This window comes from Gracilinanus agilis, chromosome 4, assembly GCF_016433145.1.
Source record: "Gracilinanus agilis isolate LMUSP501 chromosome 4, AgileGrace, whole genome shotgun sequence".
Classification (NCBI taxonomy): domain Eukaryota; kingdom Metazoa; phylum Chordata; class Mammalia; order Didelphimorphia; family Didelphidae; genus Gracilinanus; species Gracilinanus agilis.
Window position 1 is genome coordinate 414477680 of NC_058133.1, and position 17704 is coordinate 414495383.

The following is a 17704-nucleotide window of genomic DNA, read 5'->3' on the forward strand; positions in this document are numbered from 1 at the left end:
CTACTGGCTCCCATGTTTATTCACCTAAAGCAAGCCCTGGTTTGGAACACATGTGCTGAAAAATATCAAGAAACAAGCAGTCACTGTGCATCCTAAAAGACAGACTTGAATTTCAAGGCAGAGATTTTCCTTACCTTTCAGCCATGTCCTCTAACTGTTCAGGTGGAACAGGGACACCATTAACAGATCTGGTCCGGTGGATCTCGTGGAATGCCTTCCTGTGGCCATCTATGTTTTTAAGTAGATCCTGCCATGATTTTTAAAAGAAAGAAATACTGCTCACAGGAGGCTAACTAAGAAGCATAATGTTAAGCCTGCAACGATGAGTCAATGTATTCAACAATTTGATCCTGCTGCCACATTTGTAGGCAGCTTGATGCTGTTCACAGGCTCCTAGCTTTTACAGAGGCTCAAGCACTTACATATAAGACATGATGCTGGAGCTGAATCTAATCACTATGGCATCTTTTAAACACACATGACACTGGCACAACAATATCATTCTGAGGTTTTAAAGAAACATGAGCATGGTTTTGATTCTGGGATTGCTCAAAAGTAAATTTTAACTGATTCCACAAAAATATGTTGGTTTTTCCATGATTTTCCAGGGTTATTATCTACTTTGGGAAAAACCAAAAGCATAACTACGTTAACTCTTTAATAGCAACAGATGCAACTACTGATTGCTCACGGCTTAAGGGAAATAATTAATTCTCCTAAATACATCTTGTAAAACCTGAAACTAAATTCAGACTCTCTCTCTCTCTCTCTCTCTCTCTCTCTCTCTCTCTCTCTCTCTCTTTTTCTCTATCTCTATCTCTTTCTCTCTGCCCCTCATTGATGTTCTTTAATGATTTTTCCAGGACATCAGCCTTGCATCTCTCTGGTTTGTAATACTTGTCTGCACTTTGTTGTCTTCTAACGCTGACCTTTCTGGTTCATCCAAGAATGAGAGGAAAGGACTAGGTGAGGAGGAAGAGAAACATATTCATCTTACTTCTTAATTTTTTAAAGCTATTAACCTAAGTCCCCTGTTAGGTCTGTAGCTATTTACTAAGAACTAAGATACACCCTGAACAATCAAAAGATTAAGAAAAATAATTATGGGAAAATATTCAAAATAAAAATATAATTAAAAAATCAAAAAAAGATATGAATGTAATAGGGAGGCTGGTAAATAAGACAGGCTAGTACTAGGAGCATACAGATCAATGTCTGGCAAGCCTACTTCTGAACATATATAATGGAGAATCTTACTCCACTTCAGATCATGCCAAGATGTTTCTACAATTATTTCCCATCTTTTAGACAGCCTGGTAGGACAGAACTGGTTGTGCATGCCAGAGAATCCCACAAAGGAGGAACTTGATCTCTTTTCTCCTGAGCTGTGTTATAGTGCAGAGGTAAAAGCTACAATAAACATGAGCTAGAGGAAAGATAGAAGCAAGAGAGGCAGCAGAGTACTGGCCTTCTGCTGCCATTGCCCAACATCAAACAAGGGCAAAGGCTGGAAAGCACAAGACCTAGCTATTGCTTCTCTGTTATTTCTATGTTCTTGGACAAAGATTCATTGAAGACAGTCATGAACGTGGGAGCTTCAAAAGGTACAAAGTTTATACTAGAGTTTGGTGATAGCCCAAGTGATCTTTTTCAGAAACAAGCCAGGGATGAGAATGCAAGACAGAGTTTGGCACTATTCAAGTCCAATGAGGAGCAACTTTCTTGACCTAGAAGAGCAGTGGAGCAATGGCAGCCAAGAGGGACTTGGTAGGGTGAATTCTGTATTAAAAAACTTGTTAAGTTTTAGCTTGATCTCCTAAGGACCAAGATGGTAGAGTATAGGGTGTTCCTTTGTTTTAGGAAGACCTACTTGTATTATTCATGCTTTATATTTTCAGTGACATCTCTTTACCAAAACTAATAGATTTTAATTAGTTAAATTATATTGGGGGCCAATTGTTGGGTCAATCGATGTTAGAAGGGAAATAGTAAATGTAATTAGCAATTCATATTGGGAAGAACACACCAGAATAATGACTGAAACCTATAGAATTTGAAATCCTTTCCCTAGAATCTGAAGAGGAAGATATAATGGAGTTCTGAGAACTTGACATGTTAATAAGAGTAGGAGTTGGAATAAGAACCTCCGGAGCACATAGCTAGCTGCCAGTGAGAGTGGGAGTCTATATAAGTATAACCAGTGTTTATAAGGACTACAGGCATAAATTTGCCACTAAATGGAATATTTGGAAATTTTCATTCTGGGGAAAAATATAAAACCTAGGAAAGAGTGAAGCTTAAAGATCAAGTAAAAAATTAATGGTTTTATAAAAATATTTCATGAGATATATTCATATTTTTAAATCTCATTTCTTGGTCCCCACAAACCAACATGGCATAGCAGAAAGATCAAAGCATGTTAAATTAGCAACATATATTTCTGTCCTAGTTCTGCCACTAACTTGCTTTTTAATCTTGAGCAAATCACTTTATCTTCTGGGCCTCAGTTTCCTTAATTACAGTGTTTGATCAGAAAACCTCTATATTCATTCTAGTTCTATGAACCAATGGTGACCTGATGGTATGTCATGTCATTTTCCTCCACATAAAACATCCCAAGAATGAGTAATATCTCTGAATATATCCTAGTTTGACCTCAACTCATTTTAGGAAGTTCTCTTTCAGCTCTGAAATCAAATTGGACAAACCTCCCCTACCTGGAATGTTCTCCCTCCTTACTTCCACTTGGACCTGTAACTCTTGATTAGGGAAATGCAAATTAAAATGACTCTGAGGCATCACCTCAATATGATAGAAATTAGTTAATATGATAGAAAAGGAAAGTGACAAATATTGGAAGACATGGAGGAAAACTAGGACACTAATGTACTGCTGGGGGAGTTCTGATCTAATTCAACCATTTTGGAGAGGAATTTGCAACGATTCCCAGAGAGTTCTAAAGCTATGTGTGCCCTTTGATACAGCAATACCACTATTAAGTCTATATCCCAGAGATAAAAAGGGAAAAAGACATATTTGTACAAAATAATTTATTGTGGTTCTTTTTTTGGTGGTAAAAATTGAGCATTGTTTATCAATTGAGGAATGGCTGAATCAGTTGTGGCATGCAATTATAATGGAATACTATTCTGTTATAAAAAATGATGAGTGGAAAGATTTTAGAAAAACTTAGAAAGACTCTCATGAACTGATGAATACTGAAGTGAGGAGAATCAAAAGAACATTGTAACAGCAGCACTTTTGGATGAACAACTTTAATAACCTAATTAACATCAGCAATAGAATGATCCAAGACAATCCCAGAGATTCATAATGAAAAAATGCCATCTGCCTCCAAAGAAAGAACGGATAGAATCTAGATACAGACTAAAACATGTTATGTTTCTCTTTTTTTGTTTTGAGATCTTATCCACAAAATTACTAATATGGAATAATGTTTAATATAATGATACATGTACAATCTATATCAGATAGATTGTTTACCATCTCAGGGAAGGGGAGAGGAAAGGAGAGAATTTGAAGCCAAAAATGTTTAAATAATATTTTAAAATATATAAAATCTGTAAAACAAATAACAAAAACAAAAAATTAAGTTATTATACTGAGATAACAAAATAAATTTACCATAGAGACAAAAAAATTCCCACTACACTGTAATAATGAAAGAAAAATAATTTTTAAAAATAAGATGGGGAGCCTGCATTTGGAAAAATATGATGAATTATCAGGGAAGTAGATTGAAGAAATTTTGAGTACATGCAGACTTTTTGTAACTAATTCTTGTCTGCTAGACATATGATAAAGAAGAATGCTATTACCTGCATCATCATAATTGGAATGTATTTAAACATCAGTTTTTTTAGCATGGCCTTCTTCCAGTCTTGCTGGCATTGGAAGTAACCCTTGTGAGTTTCAAAAGGTCAGAAAAGTAAGTCATCAAGAGGTCTAGGAATAGCACCTTTGGTGCATAATGACAGCTAGCTAATCTTTTCATCAAGGAATGGAGGAACAATATGCAGGTCTCAGCCTAGTTTAAGATGGAATGCTAACTCATCCAGAGGTGGTATTGTATGACATATATGGGGAGAATGCTATATAGAAAATTATTTCAGTCTGAGCCTACCCTCCTAGGGACTGTTATTAAAATTGGAACCCTAGAACTACTATTCCCAACATTCCCTGTTCCTTCTTGTGTTACAAGCTAATGAAGAGAGGATATAAATTTTGGATTCCCGCCTCCCTCTCTCTCTTCTTGTGATGGAGGCTGGCTGAAGTAGGCTTTTTGGGAGAAGTGAGAGAACTATTCACATGGTTTTATTCTGGTTAGATAATTATGTTTTTATACTTCTGTTTCCTTTTTATTCCTTTACTTCATGTGATTATTAATAAACTTTATAAAATATAATACTTGGAGTATTGAACATTGATTTAAATCCTACATTTTTGGCTCCCTGAAGTCTGGAGTTTAGGATCCTTTCTCCTCTCTAAGTGAGTAGAGCAGGACAGATTAGCTTCAAGACTACAGCTGTTGGTTTAAGAGTATAAAGTTTTAGAAGTCTCAATGTCTCCCACCACTTCCTGCTGCTTCTGCCATCCATGACACTTTTTTTCCCCTCCTGCTGCCTCCTGCTGCTAAAATTGCCTGCCCAAGAATCATTTGGAAGCAGAAGAGTGAGATAGAGCCAAATCTCATTTTCACTTCTTAAACTGAAAGCAGCTGGGTAGCCATTGCTCACTGCAACCTGGTAAGCCAGGTGTGTGTGAGGGTTTTTTTTTAACAACAATTAGCCTCTAACCCTCCTGACTCCTTTCACCTGGGGGAAGCAACCCTTTCTCCCTCCCCCCACAAGATATCATTTCATATCCCAGAATCTCAGAGTGTTGGAGGAAATTAATAATTTCAGCTCAGTTTTTGTTGTTGTTGTTAGAAGGTATTAATTATTAGGTTAAATTGAGAAAGTTTAGCCTTATCTTACTCCTAGAAGTTTGCTCTCTCTTTAAGGCCTTTCCTAAACCTCCACATGTTGAAAGCACTGGGGTTTAGGTGCCCCCAGCTAGTACCCCAGCTCTCCCACTTGGTAGCATGAGTTCCCTAGTGTTTTTACCCTTGAGGGAGGGGAAGGAAAGGAAAAATACTTTTCCAAACCTCTTCACTTTACTCCTAGCCAGTATATACTAGGGTAGAGCCATCTACAAACAGGAAGTAGATTTGCAACCAATTTAATAAGTAGAATTGCAAGCATGGCCCAATTTCCTGCCTATCTCAAACATTTTCCATTCCTGGAGAGCCTTACAAAGTTTTAGGATGTCTTTTCTTGCTACTATTCCTGAGTATACTTGTCCTTGTGATTAGCTTGAGTAATCTTGAAATTCAGGAGGAGATTCATCTCCCTGCACCCCCTTGCCATTTTAGACTGCCCATCCCACCCAATAGGGGTTTGTCCATACTATGCCCAGTGTGGGTAGGGGGAACCCTAGAGGTGTGACCAAAGGAATCTAGATGGATGATGATACTAGGAATGGGAAGGAACTTTAGAGAGTCTGGAGGTGAATTTTTAGCTTTTCAGACTTCATTGCTAACTGTTTCGGTTTGTTCCCCTCCAAATACTGAATAAGTCTCTGTAACACAGCTTATCAGAATTGGAGACAAGAACTCTCAAATTCATTACTCACATCTTGCTGATTGTTTGCTTTAAGATTTAATTATGCTTTTTAAGTTCACATATTGATTTAATCTAATATAATCTGTTATGTTATGTCACTTTCTGTTACTGTGTTTTGACCATTAGCTATATGTGCTGTTATTTTATCTTTATTTGTACCTCCCCCTGTGACTGGAGAAAATGCCATTATAAAAGTCCATAAACAACTTGCACAAATTATTTTTTCATGGCAAAACCATAAGTTCTTATAAATGCTGGGTTTGTCACCAGATCCATCAAGGTCACATGTTGCCTAAATGGCCTTTTGTTCCTTTCTGCCTTTGTTAATTATCACATAGATGATGTTGGATGGACTCTATCAAACTGAATACAAACTGTATACAATCTTTGGAGAATTTAATGACCTAAAAATTTAAATTTATTTTAAGGGGTCTTCATAAGTAATTCTTCAGAATATCTAGGAGCACCACTACTTATGACTGATCATTTGCCTACCTTTTAGTTATTTGTAACAAAAGGAAAAGGTCCATTTAGTAGTTGCAGTGAAGTAGTTGAAGTGAATAGCACTATTGTATTCCTCACCTCTGCATTTATAAAAACATAATGGATGAGACATATAAAGCCATGCCTTTTATGGCTGTTACAGTCTCATCGGGGGAGTGGGAATGTTTTCCTAGCAGGCATGGTACCTCTGGATGGCTCTCAAGAGGGGGGCATTTCCGATGAAGCCTAGTGGCTTTGGATGGTTCTCATATTTCTAACTCTTCAGATTACTCTACTCTTCCACTAGAGTGACTTAGATTCTTGGTGACATTTTAGACCTAAAAGGTTTTCATTGGAAGTACAAAGGTTTGTATTTTTCTGGGCTCTCCTGCCAAACTTTGGAATGATAGCAGTAATAGGTTTTGTTAGAAATATCTTCACCTGGGGGCAGCTGAGTGGCTCAGTGGGTTGAGAGCCAGACCTAGAGACAGGAGGTCCTAGGTTCAAATCTGGCCTCAGACACTTCCCAGCTCTGTGACCCTGGGCAAGTCACTTGACCCTCATTGTCTACTCCCAACACTCTTCTGCCTTGGAGCCAATACACTGTATTGACTCCAAGTTAGAAGGTAAGGGATTAAAAAAAAAAAAGAAATATCTTCACAAAGGTTGAAAGATTGGCTAGATCTGGAGAATTTGTGACAAGTATCTGTGAGTTTCAAAGTTGTTTTTTTTTTGTTTTTTTTAATGTCACACAAAAACTCACGTGAGTCCTATACAATAGTGGGTTTATTTGCTATTATCATTAAATGGGCTCTTGTGATTTGGGGATTTTGGTACTTCTTTGAATGTGCACTACCTGTTATCCTACTGTTTTATAAAGCTGTTACTTGGTGAAAATCATTTGCACTCACTTTGTGGATCATGACCAAGTTAAAAAGGAAATGGATCTCATTTTTGGGTGAGAAATCTTTTTATTCTACCTCTCCTTGGGTAGCACAGTGTGTCACTGATTGTGAACTATTTATTTGTTATTTTAAAATATTATCATTTTTTCTTTTTGTGTGTGTAATAGAGTATTTGAGGTTTTTTCCTTTCTCATTTTTGGTACTTGTAGAACATTTTACCAATATTAATGTGTTTTTTAAATTTTGCACTAATATAAGTTTACAATATCCATTAACTCTAATATTAATGCATACCCAAAAACCTTAGACTATGGAAACCTGCCATTGATTGCTAAATATTATGGGGCTTTGATTAATTATTGTGTCTAATTCCAGAAGAAGGGATCACAAAAGAGCCATTATACAGTGTCCAGAAGCGCAAGGTCGAGGAGACTAACCAATCACAGTGAGATTGATGAGAATCTGAGCTAAGAAAGAGAACTTGTTTTGAGTTTCGAGGAAGCAGCTGTTTGACAATGTCAGACACAGGATTTCCCCATGCCAGATTCAGACAAAGAACCTCAGTTTGGTTCTAATTCTGGCTCCCCTATTACTGAGAGCAAAGGTAAAATCAGATTGGGGAATGCTATTTCCCATTGTTTACAAAATCTAGTCCCTTTTCTGTCTTTCATAAGTGTGGCAATTTTTTGTAGTCCTGGCTGCTGATTGGGTAAGTGCATGTTGCTGAAATGGTCCTACAGGCTTGTGGGATATTAATCACTTTATTAGGTCCTGATTCTAGGACCTGTTATGGGCTTATTCTTGCTTACTCAGAATTTCTACATACTATTTAATTTTGATTTTTTTCTTTTCTTCAATTTTTTTATATTTTTGACTTCCTTTTAACAATTGATTCACTTACCTCATAACTCAATCATGTATCTCAGGGTGATTGTTGTGTTTGTCTACACCCTCCTCAGGGGGATTGTATAATTGCATTAAATTCTAGATTTATAAAAATTTTTCTTGTTTGAGAGTAATTTTAGGATAAGAAACTTGCTAATTCCCCAAAACTAGAAAGTGAACTTTTTGGAGAAGGCACCTTGGAGATGCCTGCAGAAACCTCACACTGCACAAAAGGATCCAGAATGAACTTTGGGATGTACTGAAATTTAATTGTGGGGGTTGAACACATTTATTTTGAATGTAAACTCTTATGCCAGAGGGGACTGTCCCTTAATTGGCTTCTTGTCAATGCACCTAGCAATCATTAGTTTTGTTCTCTCTCTTTTATTTCCCTCTTATCCACAAATTATTTTAATTTCCCCTTTGAAAGCGCAATATTGTATGCACCTCTAGTTGAAGATCTTTAGAGATATAAGTTGGTTATGTGCACTGATTCCATAGGGAAACCAGGCACGTAAATCTGGGAGATTTCTACATGCTCATTTCCCATGGGAATCACGGGGGGACTGTGTAATTAAAATTTGAACCCTTGAACTACTATTCCCAGTATCCCCTGTTCGATTCTCATGTTATATGCTGACAGAGAGAGGATATAAATTTTGGGTATCCCTGCCTCTCTCTCTCTCTTCTTGTGATCTAAAGTGGGTTTTTTGGGAGAGGCAAGAGAACTATTCATGTGGTTTTATTCTGGTTAGATAATTATATTTTTATACTTCTAGTTCCTTTTTATTCCTTTACTTCAAGTGATTATTAATAAACTTTATAAAATTTGAGTATTGGACATTGATTTAAATCCTACAGGATTGAGATGGTTTAAGGAAAAGTATGATCCCCAAGTCCTGGGGGAAATTACTGTACCTCTGTTCCTACAATATCTTCAAAGTAAATATCTTTTTGCAAAAGTTAATTAGTCAGCAGGTTAAATGGAACTGGGAAGTTAACTACTGCCAAAAAAAATAAAGTGAGAGGATGACACCATCCTTGACAGCCAAAACCAGTGAGGAGCAAACTTTTTAAAGGAAAGGACATGCTCATCTGTCAGTCTCTTTCTAAGGCAACTCCTTAAAAGTTCCATTGTATTGTATCCTACTCATTGTATTCATCAGATTAGGAATAATGTCACTTGCAGCCAGATAGAATATTTCAGGGGCACACATCTGGCCCATGGGCTGTAATTTGCCCATCACCAGCCTAAACCAATAGTACTAGAGAAAGACACTCCCAGTTCTTAAAAGGTACCTCTAAAATAATGAGAAAGAGATATAGCCAGCCTCTCTCTTGAGGACTGAGCCTGGAACATTCTCTAATTAACTCAAATGCTTTTTAGTATAGTAATATTTTACATTCTTTAAACATTTTAGACTCTTAAAATATGATCTGATTAAATAAAAGCTTGTCAAATACTTCTAGTTCCATTTTCATCAAAGAAATCCTTTATATGCATATAGATAAGTCTCACAAATAATTTTCTAAATATTGAATAGTTTATCAAATAAGTTTAGAATGAATTTAAATTACAATAGAAATTAAGGAAAGAAAAAATTTAAAATCTTAAGTACTTTAAGAATCTATGACTACATAATAACTAGAAATCTCTACATCATTAGAGATCATAATCTCTTTAAGTATTAATCAATTATTGAAAAATACCTTCTAAGGATTAAAGGAACCTCAGCAAATATCTAGGAATACCTTTTTATGAAAATCCTCTTTCCAGTATTCTTAAAAAGTGATTATCCATCCTTTATTTTGAAAATCTCTACTAAGAATATTCATCTTTTTTTAAAGGCAGTCCATTATATTTTTATAGCTATAATGTTTACACACACACATTCATACATAAGCTAGATAAACTATATAGATAAAATAAATGTATGAATGACATCAAACTAAATGGTGCCTCTCTACAACATCTCTCCACTACTTCTGTTGCAGCTATCTAGCGCTAAGTAGAAGTCTAATTTCTCTTTCATGCACAAATCCTCTAAGAACTTGAAGACAGGTATCACATATTCCCTAAATCTTATTTTCTCCAGGTTATGTATCTTCAAGGTTTTAACCAACCACTTGTAGCATGATCTCAAGGCTTTTCACCCAATTGGTTGCCTTCTTCTGGGCAATACTCAGTTTATCAATGACCTTCCCAAAATGTGGCTCCTAGAACTTATTATTATACCTGCCTGTAGATTTCTGTTTGCATAATTATATGATTGATTAATTCATAAAGGGATTGTGTATATGTTGGTGAAGGGAATGCCCATGCTTACATGTATACATGCAACTCTTGCTTTTTTAGAATATTCATTAGGAAATTAATAGAGCATTCATTATAAAACATTCTTTCCTAATGAATATGTTCCCTTCTAATGCCCTATAATTCTATCCATTATAACAAATTAAAAAAGTAAGAAAACAATTCAATAAAACTAACCAATGTATGAATTGAATGAATGTTTGTGAAGCTCCACAGTTTTAACACACTCTGTGCTCCCCCACTTCTGCAAAGATGAAGGAAAGGCACATTTTCCCAGATTCTCCTTGGGCCAACTTCAGTCATTATAATTTCAAAGCATTTGATTACATGTATTCTTCCATCTATTTAATTTTAGTCATTAAATATAATGTTCTCCTGACTCAGCTTAATTAATTTTACATAAGTTTATAGAATTCTTTACATAAGTTTATATAATTTCATTAGAGTCATCACTTCTTTAACACAATGATATTCCAAAATAATCATGTAACACACAATAGCCATTTCCCCAAACAATAGCCATTTCATGTCAAACAAGTTTTCTATTGATATATTCATTCTTTGGGGGGCATGTATCATTTTAATGTAACTGTAAGAATTATTTTCCTAAATTTAACCCATCCATATAATATTAATATAAATACAACTTGGTCATATTTCAGATATTTTGACTTAGTACCTTTGTTATGATTTTATTTCAAATTTATAGTAGTCATTTTTGCATCTATATTATTTAATTTATCTGTTCTAGTTTAAGTACTGGGATAATATATATCTAAAAAAAGTAGTTGATAGAATTATTTTCTCTCTTAGTTTTTGGGAATAATCTGTGTAGTACATCAAATATAAGAATTTACAATCATGTCTACTAAATTTCATCTCATTAATTCAATGTGGCATTCAAACATTTCTTGTTTCTGAACCCAGCACACAATGTATTAGTTGTTACTTTCAGTTCTGTGTCATCTATAAATTTTCTCATAGTGCTATGTATTTTTTTCTGTGTTGATGATAAAATGTTAAACACTTTAAGACCAGAACAAAACCCTGAGTCACTCCTCCAGGTACCTTCAAGCCATGAACAACTACTCTTTGGTTCTGATTATTCAACCAGTTCTGATTTCAACTAACTTTTAATATCATTTTGTCTCTCCATCTTTTTCACAATGCTAACATGACACAAGTGCCAAATTATTTATTGTAATCTAGGTAAATTGTATTTACATATATTCAAGATTTTCCACTGCCAATTTTTTTATTATCCATCAGACAACTTGGTTATGAGCTTCTTTGAGTTGGCTTGGTTAATAAGAATAATGGCTTCAGGACCAAATGAAGCTTTTCCCATTCAGTAAAACCTGATGAGGACTGATTTCTGTTAGTATATCTGAATTAAAATTGTGCCCCAAAGAAAAGGTTAGACTTTAGACCAAAACTTAAAATAGCATTATCTTTTAAAGATTCATGGTAATTTAGAATTTAGGCAACCTTCAAGAAATATAAGCAGAAAATTATTATCCTTATAAAATTTGATCATTGATAAAGTACTTCTTAATTTAATATTACTATGATATTTGCTACAGTGTCTTATCAAAACTATTTCTCACAAAATCAAATGGAACTCCAAAGAGATCAAAGAAAAATGAAAAAGAATAATATTTACAAAATTTTTATAGTAGTCATTTCTATAGAAACAAAGAATTGGAAATTGAGAAGGGAGGGCCATCAATTGGGGAATGGCTTATGATTGTGATGGAGTACTATAGGGATATAAGAAATTACAAGAGGAATGGTTTGAGAAAAAGCATGCCAAAGCCCATGTGAATTCAGGACAATCTTTGAGCACAATAACAGCAAATTTGTAATGATGACAAACAATGAAAGACTTGGCTACTCTGATCTATTAGAATGATCCAAGACAATTCCAGAGGAATAAAGATGAGAAAATGCTATCCATCTTCAGAGAGAGAAATGATAAACTCTGAGTATAAGGTGAAGTATGAGGTTCTAGTGTTATTTATTTCTTTTCTGTTTTATTTTGTCTTTTTGCAATAATAGTGTAATATGGGAATATATTTTGAGTGATTGATTTCACATGTGTATTTGACACATTGTTTGCCTTTCAGTGGGTGGGGGAGGGATGGAGTGGAACAGACTCTGAAACTCAAAATTCAAAAAGAAAAAATGCCCAAAATGAACATTCTTTTAAAGGAGAAAATTAAAGTCAACTGAAAGCCAAGACAGAAGGGAGAGAAAAGAAAAACTATCTATGAAGGAATAACATCATATACCTGATTAGATATGTTATTGATATTTGAGAGGTATTGTAGCAGGAGTTGAGGTATCTATCTATTCCTGAATAAAGAAAAAGAATTCTCAAATGATGCTAATTACAAATTGTGTTGCCAAGAATGTGGGAAGCAAGATATTATTATAAGAAGGAAATAAGACTTTACTAAGTGCCTACTTTGTGCCAGGGCAAAAAGGTGGCACAGTGGAAAGAATTCCAGACCTGGAGTAAGGAAGATCTCAGTCCAAAACCAGCCTCAGACACTAGCTATGTGACCCTGAGCAAGTCACTTAACTGCCTGAGTTTTCTCAAATAAGCCAAAAAAGGAAATGGCAAGCTACTTCAAGATCTTTGCCACAAAAACTTCAAATGAGACTATGGAGAATCAGATATGATTAAAATGACTGAACACCATGTGCCAAGTTCTTTGTGAGATACCTTACAAATATCTCATTTGAGATATGTTTGGGGTGTTATCATTTCCAGTTAAGAGTTGAGACAACTGAGGCAAACAGAGTTTGAGTGCCTTGCCCAAGGTCACATAGTAGTTAGTATTTAAGGGCATATCTGAACTCAGGTCTTCCTGATTTCCTGATTTCAGGACCAGTGCCCCACTGTGGTAGACAAAGAATTGGGGAGATAACTACAGCCAGAAATGTGTTCTATGTTTGGCTCACAGTGAGAAATAGATAGAAGGAACACAGAGTATGTTCTTAGTCATCCTTTCAAAACCTTCTTGGACTCTATCACCTTTAATTTAGCCTGAGTTCTAAAAAGCTAGAAAGATTCCTTACAATGTCATATAGATAAGCGAATAGGTGACTTCCCTCCACGGTCACCAAGAACAATCAATATTCTACTTAATTATCTGAGAGTCATCACTGTGAAAAGCAATCAAAAAGACAATTAAGTATAAAAACTGCTAAATCAATTTCTTTCAGATAGATATATTAAAGCAAGTTGAAGACTGATTCTTAGTTTCAACTAAGTGAAAAAAGCCTTGCTAAGCTATGAGCAATCAAAAAAGTTAAGAGCTGGAAGTCATTTAAAATATACTTTATTTCTACCCCACTTTATTTTACTTGCAAGGAAATTGACCTCCAAGAGAAGCAGAGTGAATTGTGCTAAGCTCACTGACCAGTTAGTAGTAAAAGTGCTTCTTTTGACCACTCAAATTCTTTCACATTTTTACTAAATGATTTAGATCTTACATCTCATGGTTCACTGGTATATGGTTTTGATCCAAGGATCCTGCCATATTCTAACTTCAGAATTCATAGCATATTGTATTTCATCTCTCAAGTGTGAATATTTTAAAAATATATCAATTGGTGAGGTAGCAGTTTACTCTATCCAGAATATCAGTTAGTTTAGTTATATACATAACATAGAAGTTGGCCTCTTTCAATCCGTCTTACAGCTCTTACATATTTTCTAACATTAAACATGACCCAACCAACAATAAATTTAAAAAAAAGAGTTTTGTTATTGTTTCTTAATCTTAAAAGTCATCCTTCAAAAAAAGTAATGCAAGAAAATGAGCTTAAGAGTATACCCAAATATAAGCCCATGGTTAGAAAGGATGAGAAAAGGCAAAAGAGCTTTTGATTAAGATGAAAAAAATTGTTAATTGATGTATCGATAAAATTTTCAGGAAACCTGTGTCTCTTCAAACATTTTATGACTATTAGGATTATTTAATCCTTATCCTAGACTTTTTACCTTATGCTGTTCCAGTTTCCGGTGTATTGTGTTTGCAGTTTCTTCATGGACCTGCTGAATGGTTATTTCCTCCTGTAAGGCAACTTCTGCCCTATATAGCCAGGCTCCTATTGTGCCTAGTGGTGCCGGAAGAGACTTATCAAGCTGTATGTGCCAATCAAAGAGCTGAAATGAAAAATAAATCATGAAAAATAAAATTTCTTTCAAGGAAAGTAGACAAAGTGACAACACTAGAGAATTTTCAGTTTCAGAACTCAAGTGATCTGGGATCTCATCAATATGGATGTCTCCTCTAGGAATAAAGATCATAACCTAACTATGCCTGCAATCTGGATTGTCCACATCCTCCAATGTGTCTGCCAAAGAGGGGCCACATAAGGTCCTGGGTCTTCTTTTGCTTCCTCTAGATATCATATGGATACCAAGGGAGATTGCAAGTTGTCCATTGGTTTTCCCTTGCTCTTACTGTGAGACTAGTCATCTCCTCTCTCTTGCCATAAGTGCAAAGTCATTGGAGGGTACAAAGACTTCATCGTTGTTTATTCTCATTTTCATTGACATGAAATGGGCTAGACTTTCTAGCAAACACAAGTATCTGAAAATAATGGATGACTGAAGGAAGAGAAGAATGAGGATAAGCATTTATTATGCACCTGCTATATGCCAAGATGTGCTTAGTGACTTTACATGTTATCTTTCAATATCTGAATGAAGTGTATATATATATCCCAATGCAATGCATCCCATTGAAGGCTGGACCAATTTTTGGACTTCTGGAACCCAGTCCAGCATACACACTCCTGAGCATAGTCATCCTAGAACATTTTGGCAGTTCCAAAGATAAAGAAGAGCTTTATAGGGCTTGTCCAACTCTTATCATTCTATGTTTTGTTTTTAAATATCTTACATTCTTCCTTCTACAGAAGTGAATGATTTTATCTCTCTCTTAGACATTCCAGCATGGTCTATCTTCCAACATCAGAAGAATGATAGGATAAAGATAACATTTCAATTAGATTTGCTTTAATAAAACAAACACTTTTTAAGCTCCTTTAAGGTGCAGCATCATATGGTGGGCTCTGGGGATAGGAAGATGGAAAAATGATAGAGTTCCTGATCATCAGAACGTTTTAATCAATTATACAGGCACATGAATAATAATAAAACAAGGCAATATAAAACTAGAGTAATAAGACCCAGAAATTTCAGAAGGATATCAGTGAGATCACAAAGACTTTGGAGCATCTTTATAGGAGAATAGAGAATTCTTGGGCAGTCTGTATTTTATCATAATAGTGGTAAGACATCAGAGAGGTTTATGAGCAGAGTAGTGAAACTGGTCAGCCATGTGCTGTGAAGATCTCTTTTGGCAGCTGTATGAAGAATGAAATAGAGAGGAAAGAACCTAGATTTATAGTTAAGAAGCTTTTAAAATCATTCAATTGAGATGGCATAAAGGCTTGAACTAGAACCCTGCAGGTGTGAGCAGAAATATAGATGTTAGAGATATTGTGAAGACAGAATCAAAAAGAACAGGGGAACTAAGTGGTTATGGGGCGGGGATAGTAAAGGAGAAAGTAGTCACCGTGACCACAAGGCTTGAATCTGAGAAATAAGCAGAAATAAGAATTTGAAAGAAAGGGCAGGGTTCAAGATTGAGAGCAAAATTATGAATTGACTTTGAGACACGTTAAGTCAAGGTGTAAGAAGAATATCTAGGTGGAGACATCCAGAAAGGAGCTGGAAATGTGTAAATGGATGTCAGTAGAAAGATCAGCCCTGGATTCGTAGGGTGTTATTCATCTGCAGAGAAGTGATAAATGAAGTCATGGGAGAAGATCAAAGGAGAGCTTAAAGAATGAGACAGCTAACTTTGGAAATTAACTTGTTTTCAGACCCCTAAAGATGTTTCAGATAAGAGTAACAAATACTCAGGGGAAGTAACAAGGAAAATATAAAACCATCAACAGTGAGATATGAGAAAAAAGAAGCTTGAGATTTATCTTCATTTTTGTCAAATTCATAAAGATTTCATATCGAATATTTCTTTATCTGAAGAATTTATTCAGATAAGCAATTATCTGAAGAATTCCAGATGAAGATTTCACATGAAGAAAATAGAAGTTGTCTCTTCTATATCCATATAAGATTGACCATTAAAGGAGAAAATAGCTTCCTAAGAATTAGAGCTATTTGAAAATTGAATGCCTCACAGTGTAATGAGTTCCCCATCATTTGAAAAGCCTCAGTTGAATTTATATGCTAACTTGCTGTTAGTGATGGATAGGGGATTAATGTTTCAAAGAGAGACTAGGTATATTTTAAAGGGGCTTCCAGCCTAGAATTCCAAGAGGAAATGTGATCATATATCATCAGAAGAAATTATATTTAACAATAGAAAGAATTTATTCACTGTTTGAGTGATTTCAATAGTGACTGAATTGTAATAGACTATAGGTAATGGTTGTAGAGGCTGAGTTTCTGAAGATTTTCTTGGATTTTAGCTTGAATGAAGGTAGATTTTTCCATCTCTAAAATCCTATAAATTAATTATATTACCAGAGAGGAGACAAAAAAGAGAAGAGGGTAGGCAAGGAAAGACAACTAGAGGATGAGAGTAAACATATCAAATAATAGGAAGAAAAAAGTTGATAAGATATACTATGTAGAGTTCTTAGAGCTGTTAAGCATCTTTTAAGTTGAAAAGTCCAACACCAAAAAGGTTTTGAAAGCACTCCACTTTCCATCTCCTAAACCAGTGATGGGCAAACTCCAGCCCCCCTGAAATGTTCTATCCAGCAGCATAACATTACTCATAATCTGACAAATACAATTAGTAGGATATAATACAATGAAACTCAAAAGAGTTGCCTTAGAAACAGATTGACAGATGAGCATTTCCTTTCCTTTGGCCCCCTCTTTAAAAAGTTTGCCCATCACTGTCCTAAAAAAATCTTCAAAACTTTAGGGAAACATCACTGAAGTGACATTAAAAATATGCCACAAATAAACAAAAATATTACCACAATAATTTAGAACTTGGCAAACTTACCCTGGAGGACACTCTGTCCCATGCCTGCTTTACCAGAGCTTGATCTAGTGACAATTTTCCATCTCTACGTACTGGTTGAATTAAAAGTTCAATCTGTTTCCTCTTCATTTCATACTGAACTCTGAAGTGCTTAAATGACTAAGAGAGAAAAAACAGGAACAATAATCAAATGAGGAAAGCTCCACCATTACATATATTCATTGATATGGGAATCGGTCCCTCAATAGTACTTTTATGCTTTTAATGATCTATAGATACTCTCTCAGCAACTCTTTGGTGTAGTTTTCCATGAATTCTCCATAGGGAATCAAATTATCAATGACATAGTAATTTATGGTCCTCAAATTGTCTCTTCAGTGTGATGTTAAT

General features: G+C 35.2%; 1 protein-coding gene across 1 annotated transcript in view; it reads right to left on the reverse strand.

Annotated features, from left to right (window-relative positions):
* Window positions 1-17704, reverse strand: part of LOC123246643 (nesprin-1-like) — a 144159-nt gene that overhangs the window by 56243 nt on the left and 70212 nt on the right. The window contains exons 12-14 of the mRNA XM_044675467.1: window positions 17336-17473; window positions 14284-14448; window positions 135-247 (exon numbers count right to left, since the gene is read on the reverse strand). Of these exons, the coding sequence (XP_044531402.1) occupies window positions 135-247; window positions 14284-14448; window positions 17336-17473 (416 nt within the window). The remainder of the gene's footprint in view (window positions 1-134; window positions 248-14283; window positions 14449-17335; window positions 17474-17704) is intronic.